Source organism: Schistosoma mansoni, chromosome 1 (assembly GCF_000237925.1).
Source record: "Schistosoma mansoni strain Puerto Rico chromosome 1, complete genome".
NCBI lineage: Eukaryota > Metazoa > Platyhelminthes > Trematoda > Strigeidida > Schistosomatidae > Schistosoma > Schistosoma mansoni.
The window spans coordinates 48,905,608-48,919,544 of NC_031495.1; the positions used below are offsets into that span (position 1 = coordinate 48,905,608).

At 38.3% G+C, this 13,937-nt stretch overlaps 1 protein-coding gene across 1 annotated transcript; it reads right to left on the reverse strand.

The window, feature by feature from the left end:
- Positions 1–4,023: 4,023 nt before the first annotated feature.
- Smp_148000 (hypothetical protein) lies at positions 4,024–9,170 on the reverse strand (the record flags this gene model as incomplete). Its single annotated transcript, XM_018794678.1, has 7 exons — positions 4,024–4,305; positions 5,828–5,925; positions 8,429–8,606; positions 8,640–8,908; positions 8,946–9,033; positions 9,068–9,114; positions 9,152–9,170. The coding sequence occupies 7 exons, from the start codon at positions 9,168–9,170 to the stop codon at positions 4,024–4,026; spliced, it is 981 nt and encodes a 326-aa protein (XP_018649066.1).
- Positions 9,171–13,937: the final 4,767 nt, after the last annotated feature.

A 13,937-nucleotide genomic window follows, 5' to 3' on the forward strand; every position in this document is an offset into this window, starting at 1 on the left:
ATAGAAGATTGTCGCTCGTATTGGAATACTTGTTTAGACTCTGATCACGCTTTAATACGAGCGCGCATTTGTCTGCGCCTCAATGGACGCAGGAAAAGTACACTAAGAAGACCCATTAGGATTGAACTGGAGGACGAAAAAGCCAAATGCGAATTCCAGAAACAACTGAGTTCACATCTAGGCAGTTCTGTAAACGAGACTGACCCAGATGCTGCTTGGAAAGACATACGAACAGCTGTGGAAACAGCAGTCACATCTATTAGTTATTTAAACCATAGGGCTCCAAAAAACCAATGGATTTCTTCTAAGTCTATTTCACTGATGGATTCGCGTTAACTCATCCCATCAGGCTCTGAACACGACGAAGAGCGTAAACAAATTAGATCTAGGTTAACTAAAAGTCTAAGGAACGATCGTGAGCAGTGGTGGGCAACGAAAGCAAAAGAGATGGAAAAGGCAGCGGCTGTAGGCAACACCAGACAACTATTCAGACTAATAAAAGAAACCGGAATTAAGAAGTCAAGTGTAAGTGAGACAATCTAGGAAAAAGACGGAACCCTTATCTGCTCTCAACCCAAACGTTTAGAACGATGGGCGGAACACTTTAAGGAGAAGTTTAGCTGGCCTTCAGCTACTGCACAACTACCCACTATTCCCAGAAAACCTGAATGGAACATTGAAGTAGGCCCCCCGACGCTACTTGAAGTTCAAAAGGCTATAACTAATCTGAAACGAGGAAGAGTAGCTGGTCCAGATGGATTGGCTCCAGAGGTCTTTAAATATGGTGGTCCAATTTTAGCGATTAGGTTGACTAATATTCTGGCTAAAATCTGGGAGACGGACGTAATCCCATCTGACTGGTCACAATCACTGATTGTCCCAATATATAAGAAGGGGTCAAAATCATCCTGTGATAACCATAGAGGGATTGGTCTGACTAACATAGCATCTAAAATACTAGCCTCAATAATTATCGGGCGCCTAACTAAGACTCGTGAACTCCAAACACGAGAAAATCAGGCTGGCTTCAGACCTGGTCGTGGCTGTATCGACCACATATTCACCATTCGCCAAGTTTTAGAGCACAGACATGCTTATCGGCGTCCGACAATGATAGTTTTTCTTGACTTGAAAGCAGCATTTGACTCTGTAGACCGAGAGGTTCTGTGGCAGTGTCTGTCATTGAAAGGTGTACCTGAGAAGTACATAAACCTTGTGAAGGCTCCCTACTCGAACACTACCAGTCGAGTGAGAGCTTATGGCGAACTGTCATATGATTTTACAACCTCAAGTGGTGTCCGTCAAGGCTGTCCACTATCCCCATTTTGTTTAACTTCATTATAGACCTGTTGCTGCAAATAACACTCTCGTCGACTGAATTTTCAGGAACTGAACTTCTACCAGGAGGTTCACTTATCGACTTAGAATACGCAGATGACACAGTCCTGTTTGGTGAAGACACTGGCAAAATGCAGAGTCTTCTGTTAGAACTGAGTAATAATGCCAGGATGTTTGGGATGCGTTTCTCCCTATCCAAATGTAAATTGTTACTCCAGGACTGGCCTGCGTCAACACCCGAACTAAGGATAGGGAGTGAAGTAGTCGAACGCGCCGACAACTTCACTTATCTTGGAAGTCTGATCAGCCCTAATGGGTTGGTGTCTGACAAAATCTCAGCACAGATTCAAAAAGCTCGTTTGGCTTTTGCCAACTTACGTCACCTATGGCGAAGACGAGATATCCGTCTATCAATTAAGGGACGAGTATACTGCGCAGCAGTTCGCTCTGTTCTACTTTACGGCTGTGAAACATGGCCATTAAGAGTAGAAGATACTCGTAGGTTACTAGTATTTGACCACAGATGTCTTAGAAATATTGCTCGCATCTACTGGGATCACCGGGTAAGTAACAGTGAGGTTAGACGCAGGGTATTAGGGAATGATGGTAAATCAGTTGATGAGGTGATGAATCTTCATCGACTGAGATGGTTGGGCCACGTGTTACGTATGCCTGAACATTGATTACCACGACGCGCAATGTTGACTAGTGTTGGAAGAGAGTTAGGGGCGGCCAAACCAAAACACGGCATCAGTGCTTGAAGTCACTAACTTCTAGTCTGAGCCATGTTGGTAGATGCAGACTACTTGGTTGGGGTCCGCGTGACTATCGTAATCAATGGTTGGAGACTCTGTGTGACATGGCTCAGAATCGATCACAATGGCGTAGGTGTATACACTCTTTATCTTCCCTTAAACCTTGATATTAAAATTGCTTTATAACTTTTTTTCCTTCCTATACTATATCCTTATATACAACCTTTCTTTACATACTACCACCACTAAATTAATTACTTCTATGAATCCGGTGTTCATCTTGTTGTGCTAATGAGGTATGGCAACTTGGACCGATGCATATATGTGTCTGGTCCTACGTTGTCGCTGACTGACTGAGTGATCCCAGAAGATGCTGGCAATATTTCTAAGACATCTATGATCAAATATCAGTAACTTATGAGTATCTTCTACCCCTAATGACCACGTTTCGCAGCCGTAAAGTAGAACAGAGCGAACTGCTGCGCAGTATACTCCTCTTCTAATTAATAGACGGATATGTCGCCTTCGCCATAGGTGACGTAATTTGGCAAAAGCCAAACGAGCTTTTTGAATCCGTGCACAGATTTCGTCAGACGTCAATTCATTAGGGCTGGTCAGACTTCCAAGATATCAAGATCGAAGATTCCTTCATTACCACGTACTTCTTTAGAGATGTTACCAGGATGTCATCAACGGTAAATTTGGGGAAGAATGGTGACATTGAGCAAAACTGCTTAATTCCATTGTCAGGTTGGAGCAATCGAAAGAGGTAGCTGCATGCCTTTATGTCGGTCTGAGGTGCTAGAGTATAAGACCTTTAAAATGTTCATAAATGTCTCAGTCACACCGTTTTCCTAAATAAGAGGCCTAAGAGTAGTCAAAGGTAGCCCTGATGTCAAGAAAAATAATGGTTTTTGGCTTGCGATAAGCGTAGTGGTGCTCCAACATTTGGTGAAGGGTGGTGTGATCAATATATACACTACTGAAGAACAAAAATCAGCCTTCTCCACGCGAGTCAGTCTATTATAGGTTTTGCACAATCTGTAGATGAAAGCTATGTCGGATTTCATATTCTACGAAATAATTTATAAAACCGACTATTGAGAGACATGAAACTGTTTAGACAAGACAGTATTTTCAATAGAGACGAGCTACTAAGTGAGCTGAAGAGTAAGAGTAATCAGAATGGAATTGAGATGGATTAGAAATCGAAAAGAAATTCTCTTGTGAAGTGAAGGGAGTAGAACATTCTCACAATTATTCGTCATCATTGTATGTGGACTGATATTTTAAACAGGATATGGATTGTGTCGAAGCATGCTGGATGGCCATTTCTTAGCCAAGACTCTAGAATCTTCTCGTGCAAAAATATTAATATACTAACATTTTTCTCATTGTGATTCTTACTTCCACTCTGACTTGTTTATTTGGAATATAATAACGTTCCTGTTCAACCGTGTTCTGATTTGGGGACTTGTCGAGTAAAGTAGTGTCTGAAGAATACTGAGAAATAAAAGTAGCTGGGTTGTAATAAGAGAGATAATAGAAATATTCTGTGAACGTCTAGGTCGATGCAGGTGGTTTTCTCAAGGAATCACCTTTAAGGCATATGATCTAAAGGTAAAATCATCGAGGCATTATTATAGAAACATCAAGAGAAGCAGTGGCATAGTGGACTACGACCGGAATAAACTTGTACGCTACTTGTTCACTTAAAATCTTCATGTACACTACTGGCTTGGAAAAACGGTTTTTCAACTGCGGTAGGTGAACCCTTCATATTCGTCAGACCAGTTTGAGCACCATACATTTTTAGATTTATAAAGCTTACTAATTTTACGAGTCCGTCCCAGCCACAATAACTAAAACTGATAATTACTTAGAAGTGGCAATGATCAGTAGGACTAAAATCCGAACACACTCAAATTATCTAAAATTCTAATGTTATGACATATAAACACAGTAAAAGGTGAATTACCTCCTTCTTACGTAACCGGCTTAGACATGCTGCTTGTCTATTTTTAATCATTCTTTCTTGCTTTTTACGTATGCGTTCCAAGTCAGTGTGGGTTATGATGGATTCGTTAGGTCCCGAAAAATCTTGCACATCAAGAAATGACGTTGGTGAGAATTGAGAATTACTCCCGAAAACAGAGTCAGGATATGATGTACTTGAGATACTTTTCTGTATAAAAACAAGTGATAAGGAGCCCTGATGAATACAAGTGAATAACCAGAGTAAAGAAAATATAGATGTATATCGCGCAAACATACACCACACAAGGACTTCGTCCAAATCATACCTCGACTTTGATTTACATAGTCACAGCAACCTTTAACTAGTAGTGTTGATAGGACTTTATTATCAGCATTATAAAAGAATAGTGAGAAGAAATAGTTGTTCACCTAAACACAAGCATTCAGTAACTACTTGATTATTTCCACAAACTTCTTACAGACGAACTAACTAGATCAATGCTAATGAATTTTTGAGTAATCTATATTAGTATTGAAACTCTTTACTACCAGTTGCCTTAGGTGGTAGTGATACAAAACCACGCATTAGAAAATGATTAACAGATCTGCGGGCAACTATTGCCAGAAATTAAATATTTGCTTTGTTCACTGAAATGAACAGATGAAATATATACTGAAGTATAATACTTTTGGCTAAGAGAAAACATCTAGAAATTTGTATGGGAAAATAGACACTTTATTCACACAAGCACATACATCTGGGAACCAACTTCCAAGATAAATCTGATGAAATAGAAAATTTAAGCTATCAATAAGTATATTGGTGGTAATTATGATAGTCACAAAACAAATTAAAACCTGTTTACCACTGTTTTCCGTCATAACTATGAATTCCATGCCAGAATTACCTAAAATTCCACTGAAAATAGTCTGAAAACTTTTACAAACCAACAAATATCAAACTTAAAACATATTAACAGTCACGAAAATCATATTAGTGGTTAACCAACTTCCGGGCATTTTTGGCTATTACTTTAAGATGAAAGAATTGAAAAACGTTTTGGGGCTACTAAGACTTATCTATCTAAAAACTACTGTCATTTAATCTGAAATCCCTACTGACAAACCAGCAGAACAGCAATTCCATAACAGTTGTTACATAAACTTAGTCAATATTCACACTCGCTATGAGATGAAATTAAACAATACCGAAGCTATTTACATTTTTTAAGTTATAAGCAATTTACTTGTATTGCCACACTAGATTCGGATTTTAAAAAGCTTGATGTTGATAATTCGTTTTTAGGATTTAAGAATACATAATGGCAAGTAAACAAAAATATAAGATAGCACTAAATTGTAATATGTCAATTTGAAGCAACATAGTTTACAGATGAGGAATATTTTGAAGATTTTAAGTGAGTCTATTTGTTATGCTATGCATTACTGTACGTTTTCAATATCATGAGAAAACTAAGTGAGAAATCGTATGAATATATTTTGACAACTGCAATTTTTCACTACACAGAAATATTTAAGTAACAATAAATGTAACATGCTAAATATTGAATTAGCCAACAAAAAATTAGAGAAAATGGATGTTTAACTCTTTCCTTAAATTCCTCAACTACAAGTTACTATTTTAAAGCAGTAGACCTTGAAGAGGGAACCAGTAAAAAGTCTTTCCCCAAAACAATCTTAACATTGAATATTACGAATTTAATAAAAGTAACAAACTGGAAAAATGGAAAACTTACTGAATGCTGCCATAGTGAAGGATCTGAAGGAGTTGAATTTTTACAGTATTCATAAATTTCATTTACCCCATCTACTGCGGGAAACAACTTGTCTAATGCTTATAAGGAAAGATAATAGTACATATCAAGTATTTAAAACAGAATAGCATAGCTAGTTGATTGGCAAATAGAAAACCTTGAGGACAGGGTTAAATAACCGCTTGAACTACGTATGTATTGCCTTATTTCCGACAGAGACATCTTATAAGATGATGGTGTTTAGGTTCCCTATTTAACTAACTCACAATAACATAACGCAAAAATAAGTGAACTTGACAAAATTGCGTTTGGGTCATCTGCGGAAATTACAGAATTTTCAGTTTAAATCACGAAATGATTTTAGTTAGACTACTATTGAATTATTGAAAGCGATGGATAGCCGTCTCGTCCTGATATGGGACTCCTCAGAAGTTCGTATCTGGGATTACGGCTTTGGAATGCAAATCGAGGAGTTCTAGTGAGAAGAGGTGACCAGTGGTGTTCGACCGTGTCGGATGTAAGACAGTTACCTACCGCAGGTAATGAATAAGAGTTGGGCAGAATCGTCATTTGACTGAAGCTAAACATTATTGTTGGATACCAGTTCACTGGTTTAAAAGTTAAGCGTTCGTGCACGAGACCGAAGGTTCTGGGTCTGATCCCTGAATGCGCGCTTCTAGGAGTCCCACGCGAGGACGAAATGGTTGTCCAGTGCTCCAAGGCTTTCGATAACTGTCCAGCTAAGATCAATTCGCTATTGAAACTATGAAAAATAAGTTTCTGTCTATAAACTACTAATTTCAGTTGCTGATTAAAAAAAGATAAGAAAAATGAGGTCAAGAACATAATCCCTAGGAAGAAAATTGACGAAAAATCACTACCCAAATCAATCAAGGGGATAAACGTTTCATTAGTAATTCTATTTATTGGCACATTCCTGTTTCATCGAGGACTCAACCAAAGATTTTAGGGTCTGACTGTTTATAACTTGATTATTCAGATATCCTCCGTATACACTATCTCACCTAGAATCATATAATGAGTTGCAGTAGGTGATAGTTTCGCTTGATATGCCTCAACCCCTTTATTATTGAACGTTCGCATTTCGGCTGAGTTACCACCCATACAATGTACTATATGACAAACCAAATTATTTACTCGTTGGTTCCACCTTACGTTAGCAGTGACTTGAAGATATTTTTTATCAAACATTATTAACTGACTAGTCTTACAATCTTGATTGTCATGTTTTACGGACGTTAAGAGATACTAACCAGACTTCTGCACAATATGTGCACTTATTGATACTCAGAAATCCACTTTAATTCGACCATGCATCAAAGTGTATAATCCTTTGTTGAGGTATGAATTATACAATTTGTGAATGTTAGCGATCTTAAAGTATGTCAAAATAAGTGAAGTTGGTCTTGGAACTGGAACGTAGTAGTTAAAAATTACATGCTTGAGATAGTAAAGACAGAAATCTTCTGGTAGTAAGCACTGAAGAATATTGTAATGGTATCATTTCAATAGTCTTGACTTTCATTGTAACCTGATATTTAGCTGGAGCTTAGCTAGGGGTGGTCAAACCAAAACATGGCATTAGTCCATGAAGCCACTGACAATTGGATTTGGATGTGCTAATAAATATAGACAACCTGATGGGGTCGGCGTGATTATCGTTACCAAAGGTTAGACCTTAAATGATATGGCTCAAAGTTGTTTTCAGTGGCGCAGGTGGATCCATTCTCTGTCTTCAGCCAAATCGTGAGATTCTAAATTCCTCACAACCCTTTCTGTTAATATTTCACTGAGTTATATTTTCGGATCGTTTCTTCGATAGTGAATCTTTCCTATTACCACTGATCAGCAACCAATTGTACATTAACCTCGTGTCTTGAAGGTGGGATTTGACTCTGCTTCTCATACGGTTTCGGGGCAGTGTTGATCACTTACTGGTTTTAATTGTACATTTTAAATGGATCAAACCTTTTACAATGGAAAATATGTGAATTAATAACTCTTTATTTCCAGTCACATGATTACCAGACAACTAAATAGGACTTAGGATAGAAAACAACAGATGGAATTAGGCTCTGTTCAGAAATGGATCAACTAAATTTATTACAGCTTATCAAATGGGGGAAATGAAATAGTTTTTGATTATAATCAAAAGTAAGAAGGCTTGTTTAGGACATTTCATTCAGTATATATATATATATATATATATATATATATATGAGAACTAGGGAAACAGTCCTGAATCTCTCGATCAGGTTTAACTTTTTGGTACTTCATAAACACCCACATGGATTCACAAAATCCACATCAAGTTTGATAAAACACGTCATGTATCGAACAAGATGTTCTTTGTCCACAAAATGGTGAATTAATTCCATTACAACCTGCTCTTAATTACTTAGGGGAAATGAATAGTGACCATAGAAATCAAAGACATCTGCAAGTTATAAGTAGCTTGTTATAGATTTTTTCGAGAATTCTCTGTGTAAAACAATATTATCGCTCTAAATGTTTACGTTATTAGTAGGTAAAATATTTGTCTATGTCTTGCATACAACTTACAACGGCAATCCATGCCTGATTTCGTAGGTGAATTTGCAGAAGATCCCAGGGATGTGTTCGGGGACTCGAACAACGGAGTAATACAAGAAGGCATCGTTTTTACAGGGACACCAAAATGCTCCGACTGCTGTAATACACCTGATATAGGCAAATTGTGACCAACACCAGAATTTACGTTCTGAGGATAGAAAGCTGAAAAATGTGGTGTTACCAAAGAGGAGTTATGTAGTAGACGTCTTTCACCAACAGAGTTTACAATAATCCGCTTAAATTTAGGAATAGTAGGGTTAGAACTCGGTATATTGACAGGTACGCTTTCTGACGAACTCATCACTTGATTTCCGCAATATTTGTTACTTGCGTGCAAAATATCGGACACATGTGTCTTAGCATCAACAGCATCAGTCAGAACATAATCAGCACCAGTGTTGCTGGGCCGCACATTAGTTTCCTGGTTTATTGATTGTTTCTCCCCTGCAACTGTTTAAAGACATGACTATCATAAAAGCAGACAAACCGCTTATTCCACTATCACTGTCTGAGTTTTCGAGGAGCTCTGAAGCCTTTAATGCAATGTCGAATTCACCCATATCAATATCATTAAACTGAACGAAGAATTATACGAAACGTCGAAATTACCAAGTCCGCTGACTGAAGAAACATATCCATGGCATCTTCAAGACCCACTATTTAAAATAAAAATGTAAGCCATAAATAACTTACACAGACTATCACAAGCCATGTTCAGCAAGGGAGAAAAACACCCAACTTAAATGGTTGTTTGACGACCTGGTGATACGTACAATAGGAGTGATCCCTTGAAGTACGATCTCAACGTCAAGACTCAATCTTCGCGCGTGAAGGGCAACCTACAACAAACTCACATCTTCAATGCATACAAAGGGATGCTTATTCAAGCACAAAAGGATAAAAAAGAAAGGTAGATCGGTTTCGAAGTGTCATTCTAACTCTGTGGCTTCCATACTGTCATGCATGATAAGTGGTATTGTAAAACACGACAATAGGCAAGTGTATCGTATGTAATGTGACAGGTTACAATGTATTTATGCGGTACATATACATAGCCTCTAATCGTCTATCTTCATCTTACAGTATTTTCTGATATCCGAACTGTCTTCATGCCTACCCTCCAAATGCTATGCCAAAACTGTGCTTTCGACACACTGAAACTCTTTGTTCTGTTTGACAGTAATTGCAACTTCGACATCGCGTTCTACTCGAGGCTACAATCAATTTTAACGAAATGCCCAATTCAATAAATGGGATAACATGGTACAACCTCACAGACCTGGTCATTCTGCATAACTTGTCTTAACTCACATTAAATATAATATCTTACCTTCAGCCCAAATGTGCTCTTGACAAACTCCAGATATCATATTGTTAATTGTTACGATACGATGAGTCAATGTAGACAATGATGTGACTTCCACGTAAGATCTTATAGATTAGGCAGTCACATCATGACATCTAAAATTTTAGGATTAGGTCTGTTATTATAGTAGCACTAGCAACAAAGTAAACCATAATTCTACACATATGCCTGAAGTAGGCGACATTAGATCTGTTTCATGAGAATTTGAATGTGATAGTACGTCACGATCTAAGACCTGAAACAACGTAGGTTGGTCAGTTAAGAGTTGGACCCAAATATCTTAGAAATGTCAGAACATCATAGCGCAAGTATTCATTCACTTCCCTATTTTGTATAATGATTATACTTGCTATTATTTTATATTGATTTCTGAAAGGGGCGTTTGAAAAAGATAACCTCCCACTGTTCTGTTCCATGACCTAAATAAAGACCTAAGCGCCACCATGAAGGTACTTTACATACACATTTTGTATCTCAGTACTAGAAAGATGGCGTCTGTGAAAATAAAAAAATTTTATCTATGGAAAGACATGATTTCATGAAAGGACTAGCATGTCCTACAAATTTGCTGGTTTCAAGAGAATAGTAGGCTGCTGATGAAGATAGAAATATTCCTATAAATACAATTTTCCCAGATCTTAGTAAGTCCGTTCGCCTACGTCACCTTGGTCTTGAATCAAAATTGGGCAGTTTTGGGATTCATAATGAAATCATAAACTCTGCCTTTAGCTCTTCCAGAGTTACTGCCAGTCCCAAGCCAGGGTAATGGAGGAAGATTGGGGGTTGAAGGAAGAATTATGACGCCTCAGGATGAAAGACGAAATCCTTCGGAGGTCACGAGCTCAATGCTCCCTCTAACAACCACAGCACCAATGTTTATAAGTACGTGGAACGTCCGGACAATGTGTGAGACCGGGAAGACCAGTCAAATAGCAATGGAAATGGGGAGATAACTATCGAAGCTCTGGAGGAGAATATTTTCAGACTCTAGCTTTTAATGAATTAGTTAGTGGTTTATGATCCACGTAAACTACAAAATTCCTGCCTTTCAATACGTGTCGGAAATGCATGACGGTTAGGTAGATTGAGAGTTCTCGTCCGGAGGTAGAATGTCTTGTCTCTTCTACGGCTAGTCTTTTTGAGAAGATTCCAATCGGTTTCCAGGCATTTTCAACCTGTTGGTCAAAGATATCACCCACTGATTTGTCTGAAGCGTCTTCCATCAAGGTGAATGAGGAATAGGAATTTGGATTAGTTAACGTGGATGCTTGAGCTAGTTTATCCCTTAGCTGCCTAACAGCCTCAGCATCCTTGGAGTTCAGACTGAAACCTTTCGGATTTCCCTCAAGGGAATCTGTCAGTGGTTGGATTAGTTATGCACGATCCAATATGAGTCAATGATAAAAGTTGACTAAACCTGGAAAAATTCAAATTTGTCTCAGAGGACTTAGTATAAGATATTACCTAATGATGTCCACTGCCTCTGATAAGTGTAACCTCTTCTAGGCTTATTATGTGTCCGGAAAATTCCGAAATCTGATCTCCGAGAATACACCGACGTATTTTCATTCAGTTTTCACCCAGACATCTTAGAACTGCTCCCATTTGTTGCACATGCGACTTCAATCCAGATTGACAGCTAACAAATCGTCAACATACCCCCGTGCAAAAGGCTTATCTCAAAATAAGTTGTCCATAAACCTCCGAGACATTCGTGCTGCGTTCTTCAGACCATATGGCATGCGTACAAACTAAAACGTTCCGAAAGGTCAAGTAACAGCTGTTTTTGGTACACCTTCCTAGACTACAGATATATTGTGATATTCCCTGGCAAAGTCGAACTCGTAAACATTTTCATATGAGGTATCGTGTATCTAGTTGGTACAGACTGACGGTTGAGGGATCTGTCATCCCCATACGATCGCCAGTCACAATTTTTCCTCGGGACTGTGAGTGGGGGGATTGCCATTGGCAATCAGAGGACGGATAATACACGGCTGTGCCATATGGTCGAACTTGGCTATGGTGATTTTAGGCCTATCTACTGCTGGTCTCTTGAGCCCAGTTTGATTGTGTGACTTACCTTCGGTTTGATCTTCGATTAGGTTTGAAAGTTCTGGGAGTATACTTTGAAACCTAGCAGTTGTTGTTGGCAGAGTTTTTGTCAAGTTGAGGGACGTGGTGTGAATTTCATCGTTCTTTGCTTAATCGAAAGTTTCTTTAGGCATCAAACGTCGTTTCTGAGTGTCGACTAACATAAATCAAGTTACTGTTTAGGAACCCTCCTCAGCCGTCACGACCTGTGTGGGGGTTATTCAATCATCATAATCTTGGCAGTCTGAACCTCGCCGCAATTCAGCTTAAACGTGAGATGGTTGGCTGACACTTGGGTTAGGGAAAGTGACTGCAACCAGGCAGCAACACCTAACAACATATGTCACTTCACTGACCAGCTTAAAAATTACAAGAATCAACAAAGATTGATCGTACAAACTCATGAAAATGGTGAGTTAATTTATGGAAACTATACTCACACTGACATTAACGATGCTCGGCTCTCTTCCATCTTGATAAATTTACCACTGTTAGTAAGCAGCGACGTTCGAGCTCTAGCCAAAGCCAGCCTGTGAGCACCAACCTGAACAAACTCGACGCATTTAAGCGACAGTCAACGATTTTAAAATTTTCTTGACAGGTGTCTGGTAGCATTTGTAACGTTGATATTTTAAGATCATTTCTGAATCTACTTTACTGTGAGAAATAAGGACCGATGATTCTCGGTCACTTTTCATATTATTTCAATCTAACCACAAAATGTTTACCTCTCAATCTTTGAATACTCCACAAGATCATTGAAATAACATTGAACTCTAACTATATTTTCTATCAGACTGAAGGTACTCTTACCAAAGAGAATACTTTACTAGATATTTAGTTGACAATGGCATTTCTCCATAGCCTAAGGTGACTGGGCCGAGTTAATTTAACAGAGATATAAAATAAACCGATCTAAAAGCTGAACGGCTCCTTATACACTATCATTCTTCAATCTGTTTTCTGTGAGAGATTTTATTCAAACACTTGGGTAGCTATTTAAAGCATCGTTACCTGGTATCTTATGAAATTAAATGTATGTAGTGGGATGCAAAATGTGAATGCAAAGTACCTTCATAGTGGCATTTTTGGCACTGTAGTAAATTTCGCATTACAAAAATCGCCCCAGGTGGCCATCCACTCAAGTAATACCAGTAAACCAGCGATTCAGAGCTAGGAAGGAATTGGAATTGCATTCAAAACTAAAGAAGAAGGAAGAATATTTGCGGTGTATAGTTCAGATATCAGGTGTTTTCTGGCGTGCTACTTTTGTCAGCCTATGAGCGAAAATTGGATAATAGGTCATCACGAAGCAAATAAAAATAAATTCAGAAATGTTCGAGGAATCTCTCAATAGTTACTGTGAAATGATTAGAAAACTCGACAAAACAGTGTTTCGTTGGTCAATATGCACTCCCTGTACGCATCAATGACAACCTGAGATGTCTGGTTTTATTTGACTTCATCCATTGAGTGGCCGATATTTGAAAATGGTTGAAGAAGATGACTGTGATAGGGTACCATGGAAAGAAGCGAAGAAAGATGTTTATCTACCTCATCTAGAGGACATTTTTTGTTGAGACTTTTTGATATTATACTCAATTTCATAAAGCTACTCAGGCAAATACATCTTATTTTTCGTCGTAGCTGTCCTGATAGGGCTTATTTCACTTATGCTAGATGACCATAGTATTCTTATTCCACTACTCACCATAGGCTCTAGCAAACAAATCGAGAAGTGGCCTAGTAGTTATTAATTTACGCACGTGATTTAGCTAGAGAGCGTGACAAAGATGTGGAGGGAGGAAGAAAAGTTGTAGTTATACCAGGGACAAAGATGAAGTTTAGTGGTACGGCATCCAAAATGTCATTCGTTTATAAGGTTGAGAGACTGAAACAAGCAGAATCTTATAAACAAGAAAAAAGAACTCAGACAGTCATGTTATTTCCAAAAGCGAAGTTATCCTTGCATATTCTATGGACAGTTGAAGATTCACAAGTACAATACACCACTAAGAC